Consider the following 17610-nt stretch of genomic DNA (forward strand, 5'->3'; position numbering starts at 1 on the left):
CCCCCCCCCCCCCTTAACACAATGCAACACACTCTTGAAAAACACATCTCACATCCCTTAAAACAGCTTCTGTATCTTAACCTTTTGGTTTGTTTCCTTAGTGATTTGGTGTGGTGGTGTGTTCTTATAGCACCAATAAAGCCACAGGGTGAGGCTGTATGCATGGATCTCCCCGTTTACCTGAATCATATCTTGTTCCTAATGTTAACCATGTGAATTAAACAGAAGAACTGGCCCTGGTCAAGTTGTTAAGGGCATACAGTAACCACACATGCCCAACAGTCATGCCACAAATCTGACACTTACACCAGTAGTATTCAATGTTGTTCTTCAAGACCCTTTATGTACAGAGGTTGATAAAGCTGTGTTTTACGCCATACAACACTCCTTCCGTGGCCTCCAACTGCTCTTAAATGCTAGTAAAACGAAATGCATGCTCTTCAACCGATCGCTACCCGCCCGCCCGACTAGCATCACTTCTACAAATACCTAGGTGTCTGGCTAGACTGTAAACTCTCCTTCCAGACTCACATTAAGCATCTCCAATCCAAAGTTAAATCTGGAATCGGCTTCCTATTTCGCAACAAAGCATCCTTCACTCATGCTGCCAAACATACCCTCATAAAACTGACTATCCTACGGATCCTTGACTTCGGCGATGTCATTTACAAAATAGCCTCCAACACTCTACTCAGCAAATTGGATGCAGTCTATCACAGTGCCATCCGTTTTGTCACCAAAGCCCCATATACTACCCACCACAGCGACCTGTATGCTCTCGTTGGCTGGTCCTCGGTACATATTCGTCGCCAAACCCACTGGCTCCAGGTCATCTATAAGTCTTTGCTATGTAAAGCTCCGCCTTATCTCAGCAACACCCACCCGTAGCATGCACTCCAGCAGATATATTTCACTGGTCATCCCCAAAGCCAACACCCCCTTTGGCCGCCTTTCGTTCCAGTTCTCTGCTGCCAATGCCTGGAACGAATTGCAAAAATCACTGAAGTTGGAGACATATCTCCCTCACTAACTTAAAGCGTCAGCTGTCAGAGCAGCTTACCGATCGCTGCAGCTGTATACAGCCCATCTGTAAATAGCCCATCCAACCAACTACCTACCTCATCCCCATATTTGTTTTTCTGCTCTTCTGCATACCAGTATTTCTACTTGCACATCCTCATATACACATATATCACTCCAGTGTAAATTGCTAAATTGTAAATACTTCGCCACTATTGGCCTATTTATTGCCTTACCTCCTTACTTAATTTTGCACGTACTGTATACATATTCTTTTATTGTGTTATTGACTGTACGTTTGTTTATTCCATGTGTAACTCGGTGTTGTTTTTGTCGCACTGCTTTGCTTTATCTTGACCAGGAACTTGTTCTCAACTGGCCTACCTGGTTAAATAAAGGTGAAATTAATTATTTAAAAAAAAGTCAAACTCTATATCATACATTCTCGGTCTTTACACTGTCAGTTATTGTGACAATTTAAAAATAGGCCCAGACAGAATCTGCAGGGTAGTTTCCTTATCCCTACTTTTACAGTATTTGACAGCTGTAGTAGTACATGTTTAGTTGTAGTATTTGGCTTGATTTAAATTGATATTTTAAAATTTCACATCATTTCTAGAGACTGCCTTGAGGAGAATCTTTCTCCCACAGACTGTCTTCACTTTATAATATATTAATTTCATGCTAATGACAATGCAACAATAGCTTTTCCAATAGTGTGTTACTCTTGACCCCAATATTCACCCCAACCTAAATGTTCAGTGGATTGCCGATCAATAGAAGTAAAACCTGCATACAGGGTGGCTTGAAGAGCGTCTTTGAAAACCAGTGTAAACTGTTCTTTTCCTCCCCCTTTCCCAGTGGTCCTCCATGCCTCTCTCTGCCATCCATAGTGCAGTGCGTCCTAGGACCGCCCCGGTGTAGCAGTGAGTATAACTATTTAGGACTACAAAATTAATGCTATTGATATGTGATACTGTTTAAATATTGTAAGTGTGTATAAGCTGAATTGAACTGATCTGTAGTGTTCTGGAGGACTATGGATCTAGAGCACATAGAATCTAGATTTCTGTGGATTCTATCCTCTCCAGACGGGTGAGTACCGGCCAGGGAGGGGCCAGCTGGTGGAGGGCGGGAGGGAGCTTCTTGTCCTCAGCAAGGGGAGGTGGGGAGAGAGAGAGGGAGGGTAGGGGAGTGATGGGGGCAGGCAGGGGGATGGGGGACAGTGGGGGTGGTGAGGTGGGCGAGGGGGTGGTGTTGGTGGAGGTGAGCTTGGAGCCCAGCTGGCCCACGCGGAGCTCCAGGGCCTGGTTCTTCTGCAGGGTCTCCACATAGCTGAGCTGCAGCTGGGCCTGGTACTTGAGCACATGCTCCTTCTCGTCCATCCACACATGGCGCTCCTTCTTGAAGGTGAGGGCCTGTCGCTCACGCTGCTGTCGCTCCAGACGCAGCTCGCCTTGGAGGTGCTCCAGCTGCCGGCGCAGGTCCCCTGCCTCCTCCCACTGCTGGTGGGCCTCCTGGCGCTGCTGGTGGATTTCCTGCCGCAGTTGGGCCTCTTGACGCTGATGAGCTTCCTGACGCAAGTGAGCCTCCTGACGCTGGTGGGCTTCCTGACGCATGTGAGCCTCCTGGCGATGGTGGGCATCCTGGCACTGAACCTCATCGCTCTGCAAACTCAGTATGGCATCTGGGGGGGGTACGGGAGGTGGAGGCAGGGCCGGGTAGGAGAAGGCGGAGCCTTCAGGTGGGCTGTGTGGCGAGGGAAGCCCCACTCTGGTCCTGGATGCGTCCCTGCTCCCTCCACCACTAGCCTCGACAGCCCTATCCCTCACACTGAGCTCACCCAGGGCCCGCTTCAGCCCTACCACCTCAGCCTCAAACATTCCCAGCTTGTCCCTCAGCTGAGAGACCTGGAGATACACAGGGAGGAGAGGCCGGAGAGTCAATCAGGAGTTAAAGAGAGGAAGTGGGGGTTAATTCACTTAATGCGTGTCGTGTGAGAGAGAGTATTGTTTGTGTCTTTCAAAGTGTATTTGAATGCCTGTATCTGTACTGTATGCATGCGCGTGACTCAAGAGCTCAAAACGTGTGGTGCACAGACCAGAACAACCCTTCAAGTTGTAGTTAGTGTTTCAGGTCCGTCTCTGACTCTCCAGACCTCAACCCTACCTCGGTCAGCGTCTTCTGCAGCTCCCCCTCGCAGCGCTCCAGCTCCAGGCTCTTGGTGCTGTAGGAGTCCTTGAGGCCCAACATGGCCTCTTCCCAGTCCCTCAGCTGGGCGTTGGCCTCCTTCAGCTGGCCCCGCAGGGCCACCATCTCCCCCGCCCGCTGGGTCACCTCCGCCTGGCTCTCCCTCAGCTGCTGCTTCAGCAGGGAGATCTCCCCTGCCTTCTGACACACCTGCCAGGGAGGGGGAGGAGGGGGATGAAAGATATGGACATGGTTGAAATAGAGATCAACAAGCACCCATGTAAATAGTCTGTGCATGAGTCTGTGTAATGGATGTGCACTTACAGTATAGTACAGCTACTGCTGCATTGTGTGCTAATGATCAAAAAGCATTTGCACAGAACAAATAGGACACATCTGACCATTGGTTTAGACAGTATTGCCCTTTTGTCATTTTTAGCATGGACATCTAGTATTTATTCTCAGTACTCCTTTTCGCATTCTCACTCTCACTTGTCATGCCCCCTAAAGTTTACCTTCCTCCCAGTTAACTTGTAAACCTCACTCATCTCTCTAGTATCCCACACCCAGCCATACACACCACCCTCTTAACCCCGGGTTCCCTCTCTCACCTCCCATTTGGTCTCCTCCAGGCGTGGCAGGATGTCAGCCTGCTCCTTCCTGTAGTCCAGGCACTTCCTCTCCAGCTCCTCTCTCTGGGCCAGCAGCGCAGCCATCTCCTCGTGCAGGCGTCGCTTGTCCTGCGACAGACGGCTGATCTGGGCCTGCAAGGCACTCTGGGAGCGCTGGGCGCGACGCGTCACCTGGGTAGAAATACATTTGGTAGAATGGAGATTCCCGATCCAAATCAACATTCGACAATGAGTATACTGGAGGCGGCCATATTGAGTGTACTATTGAAATAAGGTAAGTGGGATATTTTATGCACATAGTTTTAATAAACTACTCCTTAACACTCATTCTTTGCCTTTCTCAGTGTTTGCCATGCAGCCATGGCAAATGCTATTGTGCTACTGGGTATAGCCTACGACCCCACAATCTATGAAATAAGGAGCCATTACCTGCTGCAGGCGTGAGGCATAATTCTGCCGCAGCTCGTCCATCTGGCGCTCCCATACGCGCTGCTTCTCCTCAAACACCTGGACGATGGCCGCCTCACTCTGGTCCAGGTTACGGCGCATGTGGAGCACCTGGGAGAGGAAAAAAGGAAGTAACTCATCTGTAATTCACATGTAGCTGCAGGAGGTGATGGGGAATTCACAAAATGACTGCCATCCATCATCGAGGTTACTGACCCACTAGTCTTTCATATTTCTTTGTACTTCTCATTTGCAATGTCAACGGATGCTGAATATTAATGGATTGATTTTTAGGTGTTCCACTATGTCTCCTTGCATTGTATTGTATGTGGGTAACACATCTCATTCACCATCTACCACCAAGGTGTACCATCCCACTATCACAGATCGCTACCTCCAAGCCCTCAGTACTTGAATAACTTGCACTACTATTTCAGACCAAAAACCTAATATGTCTTACCTGCTTGACCGTCAGCTAATAAAAATACAGTTGTCCGCTCGGCGAGTTTAGGACACACCTACCTGACCAGTTTATCAACTCACCCAACCAGTTTCCCAGCGGTTTTAGTTTCAAGTTTTATTTTTCACATGCACAAGTACTGTGAAATGCTTAACTTTCAAGCCCTTCCCAACAGTGCAGTATTCAATATCAAAATAGTATAACAGATAAATAATAAAATAAAACAGGAACGTGTAAGCTATATACGGGTTATTCATAAGCCATAGATAGTATTAGGTCAACAGTAAGATCACTAGTACAGTTACCTATGCCCTCTATGGGTCATGCAAACTCCTCAAATTTCAAATAACAATTTCTTGCGATTATATAAAATAACTGCATTCACTGTCCTATAGTTGTGATAATTTGCACTACTGGCACTATTTGTTTGTTGCTTTCTTCTACAATATAATCTATTAAATCTCCTCCTGCACCCCCCAGTAGTATCCATTCTTTCTTCTCCCTTTTCCTCTCTCCCTCTGTCTCTACTCACCTCTTGCTCTCTCTCCCATAGCCGATCCTCCAGGTCCTGGATGACGCCATCGGAGGAGGGCGAGGGGCGGAGGGACGGGGGGGCGTCACTCAGGTGGCTGAGCCTCTGATAGGACGAGGAGCTCTTCCCAGAGGAGGAGCGACCACTATCCGAGGTGCTCAGTCCGTTCTGGTATCCACTATTACCGCTAACGCCACCAGACTTGTCCAACTTCTCCAGGGCCCCCGTGGTCCCCAGGCGGTTTATGTGGCTGGTGGAGGCGCTCAGGGGCCCAAGGACAGGCGGGGGCCCGTAGCCCGAGCTGGAGCCAGCGTAGGTGGGCAGGCTGGTTAGAGAGTTCCTCCCTGAGTCGGAGAGGCTCCCCTGACCTCCACCCCTGCTGCCACCACCTCCCCCGCCTCTGGTACCTCCACCCCGGCTGCCAGAGCTGTCTGTGTCTCTGAGGGGTCCTGGTACACTGGGACCCCCACCACCTCCAGCCCCTCCTCCAGCGCTGCGGCCCTCTCCTCCGGTCTGGGGGGAGCACACCAGATTCTGCATGGAATGGAAGCTCTTGGGCACTACAGGCTTGAAGGCAGAGGGGCGGACCAATCCATCGTTGCTCTGGATGGGGGAGGATGGAAAATGGCATTGGTGGTGAAATATAAAGCTAGGATTGTATAACATACATTACCTGACAATTAGGTTGACAGAGATTATGAATATGCTGCTATATGTGTAATTAATTAAGCAGCAAGCATACTGACGCTAAATGTGAATTTCAAATGGGGATTAAGAGCATTTACTGTGGTTTTTTAATGTACCGGTACACAAATTATATGCAGATATACAAAAAACAAATGTCCAGTATGAGAGACCTTTTCAGAAATCTAACAAAGAACAGTAACAGCTAAGTAAAGGCTAATGCTATTAGAATGCATGGAGGAGTTGACGGGAGAGGAGAAATAACTCAGGCAGCTAGGTAACAAAGTACATTATATCAATTTATGACAGCTTTTTATTGCCTGCATCCTAACTCACATTCCTGTACAAATACATAAACACACACTTTCAACATGCACCCTCATACTCAACTTACAGCCTGTATTTGGACACACATAGAGAAAGAGAGAGAGAGAGAGGACTCACTTGAACCTTCTCCAGCTTCCCAGAGATGGGGAGGATGTTGGGGGGGTTGTTATGGTTATCCAGTTTGGCTGCGCTGGCCCCCGCCTCCTTGTACTGAGCTAGTTGTTGGCTACTGTTTCGATCATTGTTCAGCGAGACCTCGTTGTTCCCGCAAATGTCCAAACTCACTGCCCCTCTCGGCACTTCTCGCCCCCCATCACGCCCATCCCTCTGGTCCCGCCCATCACGCCGCCCGCCTCCATTCAAAAACACTGCATTGGACACCTGCCTTTCACTTTTACCCACCGCTGCCGCTGCTCGGTTCCCATTGGAAACGCCCCTATTGCCATTGGAGACTTGTCTGTTTCCATTGTTATGGGCGGGGGGCCTCTCTCGCTCTGCTCTCTCGCAGAGCGGTGGAGGACGCTCACTGCCGTAGTAAGAAGAAGAGTGCTCCACCGTGGCAAAGCTTCGTTCGTCAGCCGTAGTCCCCTTAGCATGGGTCAGGGGCGGAGGTTGCTGAGAGGACCTCTCGATGCTGTAACTCCTATCTTCCAAGCCCCTGCCCCTGTGGGTGGAAGTGGAGGGGGGTGGTGGGGGGGCACGAGGCAGGCTGTTCTGCTGGGTGGTGCGGGTGCCCACGCTCCGCATGGCGATCTCCTGCTGCTATTGCTGCTGGCCAGAAGTGATGGTCGAGGAGAATACCCCGCTGGCCACAATTGCCATGCCCTGGGGGCGCCCCCCCTCACTCATCCCCCCGCGCTCAACACGTGCCATGATGGAGGGCAGGGAGGCAGCACCAGCCGACACACACTGCAGGACACACAGAGACATCGAGAGGAGAGGGAGAAGGTAAAGAGACACACAAACTGTAAGTACACACACACACGTGCCCACACACAAACACACACAATACGTAACAGAAGGAGGAGGATGAAGAAGTCCTCCAACTGCGATATCTGAGACCATCAGTGCTCGACTTGGGCAGGAGCTGAGTATCGGCACCTCAAATGTTCTACTGCTTGAGCTCCTGTTCCTCTTATAGAATATTAGCTCAAAAATATTGTGGAGCTCTTGCACCTAAAATGTAAACAGTAAATGTAAACAGTACGGCACCAAATGAGTACCGGCACCTACAGTGCCTTCAGAAAGTATTCATACTCCTCGACTATTTCCACGTTTTGTTGTGTTACAGCCTGAATTCAAAATTTATAAAATAGTTAATTTATTCTCACCCATCTACACACAATACCCCACAATGACAAAGTGAGAAAAAAAATGCTTATAATTATTATTATTATTTTTTACATTTATTTAAATTGACATACAGAAATATCTAATTTCAGAAGTAGTCACACCCCTTTCTTGGACATTACATGTTAGAATCACCTTTGGCAGAGCTTTGCACACCTGGATTGTACAGTATTTGCCCATTATTATTTTCAGAATTCTTCAAGCTCTGTCAAATTGGTTGTTGATCATTGCTAGACAATCATTTTCAAGTCTTGCAATAGATATTCAAGCAGATTTAAGTCAAATCTGTAACTCGGCCACCCAGGAACATTCACTGTCTTCTTGATAAGCAACTCCAGTGTGTCCTTCTGCCTTCTGTTTTAGGTTATTGTGCTGCTGAAAGGTGAATACATCTCCCAGTGTCTGGTGGAAAGCAGACTGAAACAGGATTTTCTCTAGGATTTTGCCTGTGTTTAGCTCCAATGCGTTTCTTTTTTTATCCTGAAAAACTTCCCAGTCCTTAACAATTACAAGCATACCCATAACATGATACAGCCACCACTATGCTTGAAAATATGGAGAGTGGTACTCAGCAATTGGATTTGCTCAAAACACAACACTTTGTATTCAGGACATTGCAGTATTACTTTAGTGCCCTGTTGCAAACATGATGCATGTTTTTGGAATTCTTCCTTCTTTTCACTCTGTCAATTAGATTAGTATTGTGGAGTTTTCTCCTATCACAGCTATTAAACTCTAGAACGGTTTTAAAGTCCCCATTGGCCTCATGGTGAAATCCCTGAGCAGTTGCCTTCCTTTCTGTCAACCAAGTTAGAAAAGACGCATGTAGCTTTGTAGTGACTGGGTGTATTCATAAACCATCCAAAGTGTAATTAATAACTTCACCATGCTCAAAGGGATATTCAGTGTCTGTTTTTTAAATGTTTACTCATCTACCAATAGGTGCCCTTCTTTGCAAAGCATTGGAAAACCTTCCTGGTCTTTGTGATGGAATGTGTTTGAAATCTACTGCTTGACTGAGTGACCTTACAGACAAATGTATGTGTGGGGTACAAGGATGAGGTAGACATTCGAAAATCATGTTAAACACTATTATTGCACAAAGAATGAGTCCATGCAACTGATGGTGACTTATTAAGCACATTTTTACTCCTGAATTTATTTAGGCTTGGCAAAACAAAGGTTGAATACCTATTGACAAGACATTTCACCTTTTCATTTTTAATAAATGTGTAATTTATTTTTAAACGAGGCACACAATGGTTTCAGACGGCAGTCTATCTCCGCTCTCCCAAAGAGACAGTGACATATTTTTTAGTTCGGTGTGGCGACAGAGCGGCGTTTGAACCAGGGCTAAGGTTACTATTGAGACCACAAACTGACACCAAACAAATTGTGGTTAATTAAATACTACACACAAACACAAGGAAGAGAGTTAAGGGGTTGACATACTGTACAGTAGACACACACTTCACTAAATAAAATAAAACAACTTTTTACTCCACACATTTTCTCTGACACCCAAAAGTATGTAACATTTTGAATGCTTAGGACAGGGAAATGATCCAATTCACTTATCAAGATAACATCCCTGGTCATCCTTACTGACTCGAATATGGCAGACTCACTAAACACACATGCTTCGATTGTAAATTATGTCTGAGTGTTGGGGTGTACCCCTGGCTATCCGTAAAAAAACAACAACTAGGAAATGGTGCAGTCTGAATTTGCTTAATATAAGGAATTTGAAATGATATACACTTTTAATGTTGATATTTAAGTATTTTAGCAATTACATTTACTTTTGATACTTACAGTACATTTGGAAAGTATTCAGACCCATTGACTTTTTCCACATTTCGTTACATTACAGCATTGTTCTAAAATGAATTAAATGAAATGTTTTCCTCAATCTACACACAATACCCCATAATGAGAAAGTGAAAACAGGTTTAGAAATTTTAGCAAATTTATTAAAAATCTAAACAGAAATAACTTATTTACATAAGTATTCAGACCCTTCTCTATGAGACTCGAAATTGAACTCAGGTGCATCCTGTTTCCATTGATCATCCTTCTACAGCTTGATTGGAGTCCACCTATGCTAAATTCAATTGATTGGATATGATTTGTAAAGGTCCACACCTGTCTATATAAGGTCACACAGTTGATAGTGCATGTCAGAGCAAAAACCAAGCAATGAGGTTTAAGGAATTGTCCGTAGAGGTCCGAGACAGGATTGTGTCGAGGCATAGATCTGGGGAAGGGTACCAAAACATTTATGCAGCATTGAAGGTCCCCAAGAACACAGTGGCCTCCATCATTCTTAAATGGAAGAATCTTGGGAGCACCAAGACTCTTCCTAGAACTGGACGCCCGGCCAAACTGAGCAATTTGGGGAGAAGGGTCTTGGTCAGGGAGGTACTCAAGAACCCGATGGTCACTCTGACAGAGCTCCTCTGTGGAGATGGGAGAACCTTCCAGAAGGACAATCATCTCTGCAGCACTCCACCAATCAGGCCTTTATGCTAGTGGACCAGACGGAAGCCACTCCTCAGTAAAAGGCACATGACAGCCACTTGGAGTTTGCCAAAAGGCACCTAAAGACTCTCAGACCATGAGAAACAAGATTCTCTAGTGTGATGAAACCAAGATTGAACTCTTTGGCCTGAATGCCAAGCATCACATCTGGAGGAAACCTGACACCATCCCTATGGTGAAGCATGGTGGTGGCAGCATCATGCTGTGGGGATGATTTTCAGCAGCAGGGACTGGGAGACTAGTCAGGATCGATGGAAAGATGAACGGACTAAAGTACAGAGAGATCCTTGATAAAAACCTGCTCCAGAGTGCTCAGGACCTCAGACCGGGGTGAAGGTTCACCTTCCAACAGGACAACAACCCGAAGCACACAGCCAAGACAACGTAGGAGTGGCTTCGGGACAAGTCTCTGAATGTCCTTGAGTGGCCCAGCCAGAGCCCGGACTTGAACACAATCTACCATCTCTGGAGAGACCTGAAAATAGCTGTGCAGCGATGCTCCCTATTAGAGGTCGACCGATTATGATTTTTCAACACTGATACCGATACCGATTATTGGAGGACCAAAAAAAGCAGATGCCGATTAATCGGCCCATTTAAAAAAATGTAATTGTAATGACAATTACAACAATACTGAATGAACACTTTTCTTTTACCTTAATATAATGCATCAATAAAATCAATTTAGCCTCAAATAAATAATGAAACATATTCAATTTGGTTTAAATAATGCAAAAACAAAGTGTTGGAGAAGAAAGTATAAGTGCAATATGTGCCATGTAAGAAAGCTAACGTTTCAGTTCCTTGCTCAGAACATGAGAACATATGAAAGCTGGTGGTTCCTTTTAACATGAGTCTTCAATATTCCCAGGTAAGAAGTTTTAGGTTGTAGTTATTATAGGAATTGTAGGACTATTTCTCTCTATACGATTTTTATTTCATATACCTTTGACTATTGGATGTTCTTATAGGCACTTTAGTATTGCCAGTGTAACAGTATAGCTTCCGTCCCTCTCCTCGCCCCTACCTGAGCTCAAACCAGGAACACATCGACAACAGCCACCCTCGAAGCATCGTTACCCATCGCTCCACAAAAGCCGCGGCCCTTGCAGAACAAGGGGAACAACTACTCCAAGTCTCAGAGTGAATGACGTCACCGATTGAAACGCTATTAGCACGCACCCCGCTAACTAGCTAGCCATTTCATCAGTTACACCAGCCTAATCTCGGGAGTTGATAGACTTGAAGTCATAAACAGCTCAATGCTTGAAGCATTGTGAAGAGCTGCTGGCAAACGCACGAAAGTGCGTTTATTCTTTCAGTGAAATACGGAACCGTTACATATTTTATCTAACGGGTGGCATCCCTAAGTCTAAATATTGCTGTTACATTGTACAACCTTCAATGTTATGTCATAATTATGTACAATTCTGGCAAATTAAATTACGGTCTTTGTTAGGAATAAATGGATTTCACACAGTTCGCAACGAGCCAGGCGGCGCAAACTGCTGCATATACCCTGACTGCTTGCACGGAACGCAAGAGAAGTGACACAATTTCCGTAATTATAAGAAATTCATGTCAGCAGGCAATATTAACTAAATATGCAGGTTTAAAAATATATACTTGTGTATTGGCATTGATGTTTATAGTTAGGTTGGTGCAACGACAGTGCTAAATCATCACCCGTTTGGCGAAGTAGGCTGTGATTCGATGAGAAATTAACAGGCACCGCATCGATTATATGCAACGCAGGACACGCTAGATAAACTAGTAATATCAACCATGTGTAGTTAACTAGTGATTATGTTAAGATTAATTGTTTTTTATAAGATAAGTTTAAATGCTAGCTAGCAACTTACCTTGGCTTCTTGCTGCCCTCGCGTAACAGGTAGTCAGCCTGCCATGCAGGATCCTCGTGGAGTGCAATGTAAGTGCAATGTAAGGCAGGTGGTTAGAGCATTGGACTAGTAACCGGAAGGTTGTAAAAACGGAAGGTTGTTCTGCCCCTGAACAAGGCAGTTAACCCACCGTTCCTAGGCCTTCATTGAAAATAAGAATGTGTTCTTAACTGACTTGCCTAGTTAAATAATGGTGTAAAAATATATATATATATATATTTTTTTTAATCGGCCAAATCGTTGTCCAAAAATACCGATTTCCGATTGTTCTGAAAACTTGAAATCGGCCCTAATTAATCGGCCATTCCGATTAATCGGTCGACCTCTACTCCCTATCCAACCTGTCAAAGCTTGCGAGGATCTGCAGAGGAGAATGGGAGAAACCCCCTAAATACAGGTGTGCCAAGCTTGTAGCGTCATACCAAAGAAAACTCGAGGCTGCAGTCGCTTCCAAAGGTGCTTCAACAAAGTGGTCTGAATACTTATGTAAATGTGATATTTCAGTGTTTTTCTTAATACATTTGCAAAAATGTCTAAAAACCTGTTTTTGCTTTGTCATTATGGAGTATTGTGTGTAGATTGATGAGTTTTTTTTTTATATAAATACATTTTAGAATAAGGCTGTATCATAACAAAATCTGGAAAAAGTCAAGGGGTCTAAATAGTTTCCGAATGCACTGTACATGTATATGAAGTACATTGAATATTATCCCAAAAATTATGTAAAGGCTAACAATAAAGGACAATTTGCAGTATCAATTTCAGCAGGAATTTCCCCTTATACAGTTGCACCTTATTCCAAATCAATATGAAATATGAATATGAAAATTCATATTCAAATGTGTTTTTTCAGTTGAGAAAATTGTTTATGCAATACAAATGAAAGCACATCTCATATAACTCTAAAAACTGTTGACATTAAAGTGGAACTGACATTTCAGCAACATGAAATCTTTAAAAAATCTGTTCATATACATATACCTTTTTTGCATTTTTGCATTTGCAGACAAGCGAGCACTTAGATATGGTCATTTTCACTTTTTCATAAGTTCATAGAATGTTTTGGAATTTAGTGTAATAAGGCATTTGTGAAAATTCTATATTAATATAGTGGGAAAGCAGCCTTGCGTTTGGACAATTAATACACACTGCAGCAAATAAAACCTAATAAAAACAACTGTCTTGTCCAGGACCAGCGTCTACGCAGACGGTGCGCCATAGCCAATCAGAGTTACAGTAGGCCTATATGCAAATAAGCCATTTGCCACACAGGCTTGCCATCATTCACTTTGAACTGGACTGTGTGTTAATAGGCAGCAGCATCAGCGCGACATTAGATAATTAAAACGCCTTTACCAAAAGCCACAAAACACACCTGAATGGATTTCTGTAAATATGTAAAAACCATGGGAGCCCTCTTACATTTGTGTATTTTACATCCCTATTGATCAAACAACCATGAAAAGGTAAGCTCTCTCTCCCTCAGTTGCCTATGCACATCATCAACAATAACAAGATCAACAACTAATTTAATGGTAGTCAGAGCGAGATTAGCTAAAATCTAACAACGGAATATTAGATAAACCCTCTCAAACTTGTTAAGCTAGCTGGCTACAAAATTGCACTGAGAAACAGAAAAGTAACCTGCTCGTCCTTCTGCAATTTGCCTGCCAGTGCATGCTTGTCCCAACCTACGTTTTAACAACTGAATGGGAACCTGCCTGCCTTCCTGCCCATTTGATTGATGCCAAATGCATTTGATTGACGACTAAGAGATATGCTAACTGTGGATAACAGTTGTTCAATTTCAGCATAGCTAGCTAAGCGATATACATTTTTTGCTAGCTAACCATATGACACATGGATCTCTAGCTGTAGCCACTGAAAAACGATATGAGGGGGAAAAAGTCAGTCACTCACCCACTCCTCCAATAACATGCCATCCTTCCAGCAGCTAGCTAAAGTTAGGCTCTATGTTTACAGCTCACTAAATAAATAGCTACCTACATAAATAGATACGCTAGTTCAGGGGTGTCAAACTCAATCAGTGCACGGGCCATATAGAAAAAACAACACATTTTCAGGCCAGAAATAGCCTATTTGTTTTTACAAAGAAACATGCAACTGCAACCCAAACTGGCTATTGTTTTATTTTGATAAAATATGGCCCAATGTCCACGTATGTACATAGCTGTATAGTATTTTAACATTAAAACAAAAGAAGAGATAAATAATATTTGTCCAGCCTTTGCTGCTAAACTTGCAGATGGGCATAATAGGCTGCGACCCTAACCAAAAAGTATTCATGGAATTTTGAGTCAAATACAAACTTTTTTTTTTAGACCTCTTATAAAGTTGGTTTTGAAGCATAGACTGGGAATTTTATATTTTTGACGGATACTACGATTGGCTGTTTGTTTAATATCTGCAAAGTAGTTAATGCTGTCAGTTTAACTTTAAAGGGTTAACAAGTAGCCTAGCTCATCAATAGGATTTATTTGAGTTAATACACGATTACTACTTGATTAGTGTTTCAATCAAAATATTAACTACATTCCACATGAACAGATTATATATTCAGGATTTGCAATTGAGGTACAATCATAGAAGGAAAGCTTACTGTGCTCACTGCTCACACAATCTTTTTGTGTTGTTCGTTTCACACCCTCTCTCACACTATTTGTTGATGTTAGCAGAGCAGGTTTTTTGCACACCTGGTACATTTGCATGTTAACCTATGCCTTCTGTCTTATACACACACACACACACACAAATGCAAACAAATATTCTGTCCCTGAACCACACCCACGGGGAACACCATCTGATTACTCAACTATCACTGATTGAATATTGACCTAAAGGTAATATCTGGATTTATAGTGCATTGTACCAAGTGCAGCCTATACTAGTCCTATCAGGGCAAAGATGCAGCCAAACCATTGAGTGAATTCTCTCTCTCCATTGTCTCTTCATGCCTGAAGACACACACATACACACACATGCAAACAAATGAAAATACTCACACCGAGACAAGTTCTTCCCCCTGCGCCAATGATAATGACAAAAAAAATATTGATCAACTCTCTGACTATTAGAAGAAAAAACATGGGAGTCAATCATCAATACTTCATTGAGAATAAGGTAATGCAAAGTATTTGTGCATATAAAGAGAGTACATCATGTCTGTGTATGCATCACTGAGTGCAATAAGGAATACACACTATTATCATCATTATTCCGCTGTCCCCTGAACCACAGACAGAGAACACTATCTGATTACTCAACTATCACTGATTGAACATTGACCTAAAGGTAATATCTGGATTTATAGTGCATTGTACCAAGTGTAGCCTATACTAGTCCTATCAGGGCAAAGATGCAGCCAAATCATTGAGTGAATTCTCTCTCTCCATTGTCTCGTCATGCCTGAATCCAAGACCGTGCACATGAATCTACTATGCTACTTTGCTATAGTAAGGTAAGAATTAACATTCCATCTCAGGTAGGACATGGGAACAGAACCGAATGTGAAAGGGATAGTACTGAATCCTTAGGATAAGGTGCTGTTCAAAACTAGATAGGGTGCGTTACTGCCTCAGGGCCAGTAGAGGGACCTGTTCCAGTGTTGGCTGAGCTGTGGCACGTGCCTACACTCTCCTCACTGCCACAGTTACACACTCCTAGGCATTACATCATCGGCTCCATACAGAGAGAGCACGCACGCACACACAGGCAAGCACTCTTTCTGGTGTGCCTTCATTCACACACTCCTCGAATCTCTCAAAAAGGTAATTCTTCTCAATCTCTTGTCCTGTGCTGAAATGCAGTATGAGATATTTAGTAGGTGTACACACACCAGCAATACATGTTCTCCCCATATTGTCACTGCATTGTCCATACATAGACCCCTATATACACACAACTCAAATGCAAACAAACTGTCCCCCAAATAAAGTGACCACTGTTCCCACTACACACACACACTTCACTCAAGGCCTCATATAAGCTAGGTCTAGAAGACCTCCAGAGCAGTAACACTGGGCACATAGGTAAACACTACACAGTAGAATATATTCAATAGGCCTATTTTATCAGAGCTCCCTTGCCATTATCATCAAATTACTGTCCATATACCTACAACTGATATATTACCCCACACTTTTAGTTCACACACATACATACATACATATATACATATAATATGCTTAATAACATGTCAATAACACAGTATTTGCTACATCTGTTTGGTAGTGATGTAGGCCTAATAAATCAGACTATTGCCTATGCAAGCTATTCAAGTGTATTCCTGTTAAGTGCCAAGGTAGGTCTAAATTCTACTGTAGGACATTTGCTCTTGGTCTGTCAATTTATGCTCTTAATATATAAAAAATTATCTTCATTATTTTTGCAGTAGCTAAAACAACCTCCGTCAACCCTTTCACCGCACAGATGTGCACAGGCAGGGTGATTGTCAGCTGATGCGGCGATGCTAGAGCACAATGGAGAAACATCACTCGTTTCTCCATACCAGCGAAAAAGCCCTAACCCAGCAACGAAGGGCGAGAAGAACGAGATAATTCGCATGATCTACCCATTTCCCCCTGCATTTCTTTCCGTTCACGAATTAGGCCTGCATAATGTGCGTGTGGGTCAAGGAAATATCTCTCCCCCCGTGGGGGAAGCGGAGGGTCGTGCTCGAGTGAGCGTCGTAAACTACAACCCGCGCGCACAACCGTTCGCTTTTGCCACATTCCCATCTCGCCGTCTTTACTTTCACGCCAATAAGCAATATGAACAAGAACGGTATCCCTCTCCCTCATCGCTCTGCCACAACAACATTTGAATCACCCAAATCCTTCTCCCCGTCAGCGTGCAACATGTAAAGCGGCAGGATAATGGATTGGCAATGCAGTGAATGGCGATAAAAATAGAAAAACGCAGGTGTCGATGTGCGCCGCGCTGCGTCGCCTACTAGGTGCGCGTATTTCTCTGTGGAAATGATGGAGTGCTCCGCTCCAACAACAGCTCCACACTTACTATTAGCGGCAGGCGCAGCACTGTTCCTCGGCACTGTTCCAACCAGATTCGAGGTTCGCAGATAGCGACGGTGGAGCCGGGGTATAGTCTAGGCCTACTCGTGTGGCTCTGGTCAGGGAAGGCTGCAGCCGCTGGTACCCGTAGCAAAGATCGGGTGATTGAGGCATAGAGAGGATGCGTGCATCAGCTGTGTCACACACCCACCTCCGCCCCGCCCCTTCTGATGACCACGACACCGCCCCCTTCTCAGAACGGCACCGCGCCTGCGCCCACACTTCCAGCAACAAAGGTGTGAATTCTTCCTCCACATCAGAATAGCACACAATGTATTGATTTAGTTCCACACGGAATACATGGAAAACAAATACTGTGTCTCACAATGTATTGATTTTGTTCCACACAGAATAAGTGGATAACAAATACAGTGGCTATTGCTGGAAAATGGGGACTCTTGCCAATCTTGCAATTTGTCTTTCTGTGTCTCACTAT

General features: G+C 44.2%; 1 protein-coding gene across 1 annotated transcript; it reads right to left on the minus strand.

Annotated features, from left to right (window-relative positions):
- On the minus strand, positions 1–17327 carry LOC129864097 (leucine zipper putative tumor suppressor 3-like). The gene is made up of 7 exons (XM_055936696.1): positions 17122–17327; positions 6410–7201; positions 5282–5884; positions 4272–4400; positions 3822–4013; positions 3190–3420; positions 1–2930 (listed from the first exon to the last, which is right to left on the minus strand). The coding sequence occupies exons 2-7, from the start codon at positions 7037–7039 to the stop codon at positions 2082–2084; spliced, it is 2634 nt and encodes an 877-aa protein (XP_055792671.1). The 5' UTR covers positions 7040–7201; positions 17122–17327; the 3' UTR covers positions 1–2081.
- Between the last annotated feature and the right edge of the window lie 283 nt (positions 17328–17610).

Source organism: Salvelinus fontinalis, chromosome 10 (assembly GCF_029448725.1).
Source record: "Salvelinus fontinalis isolate EN_2023a chromosome 10, ASM2944872v1, whole genome shotgun sequence".
NCBI lineage: Eukaryota > Metazoa > Chordata > Actinopteri > Salmoniformes > Salmonidae > Salvelinus > Salvelinus fontinalis.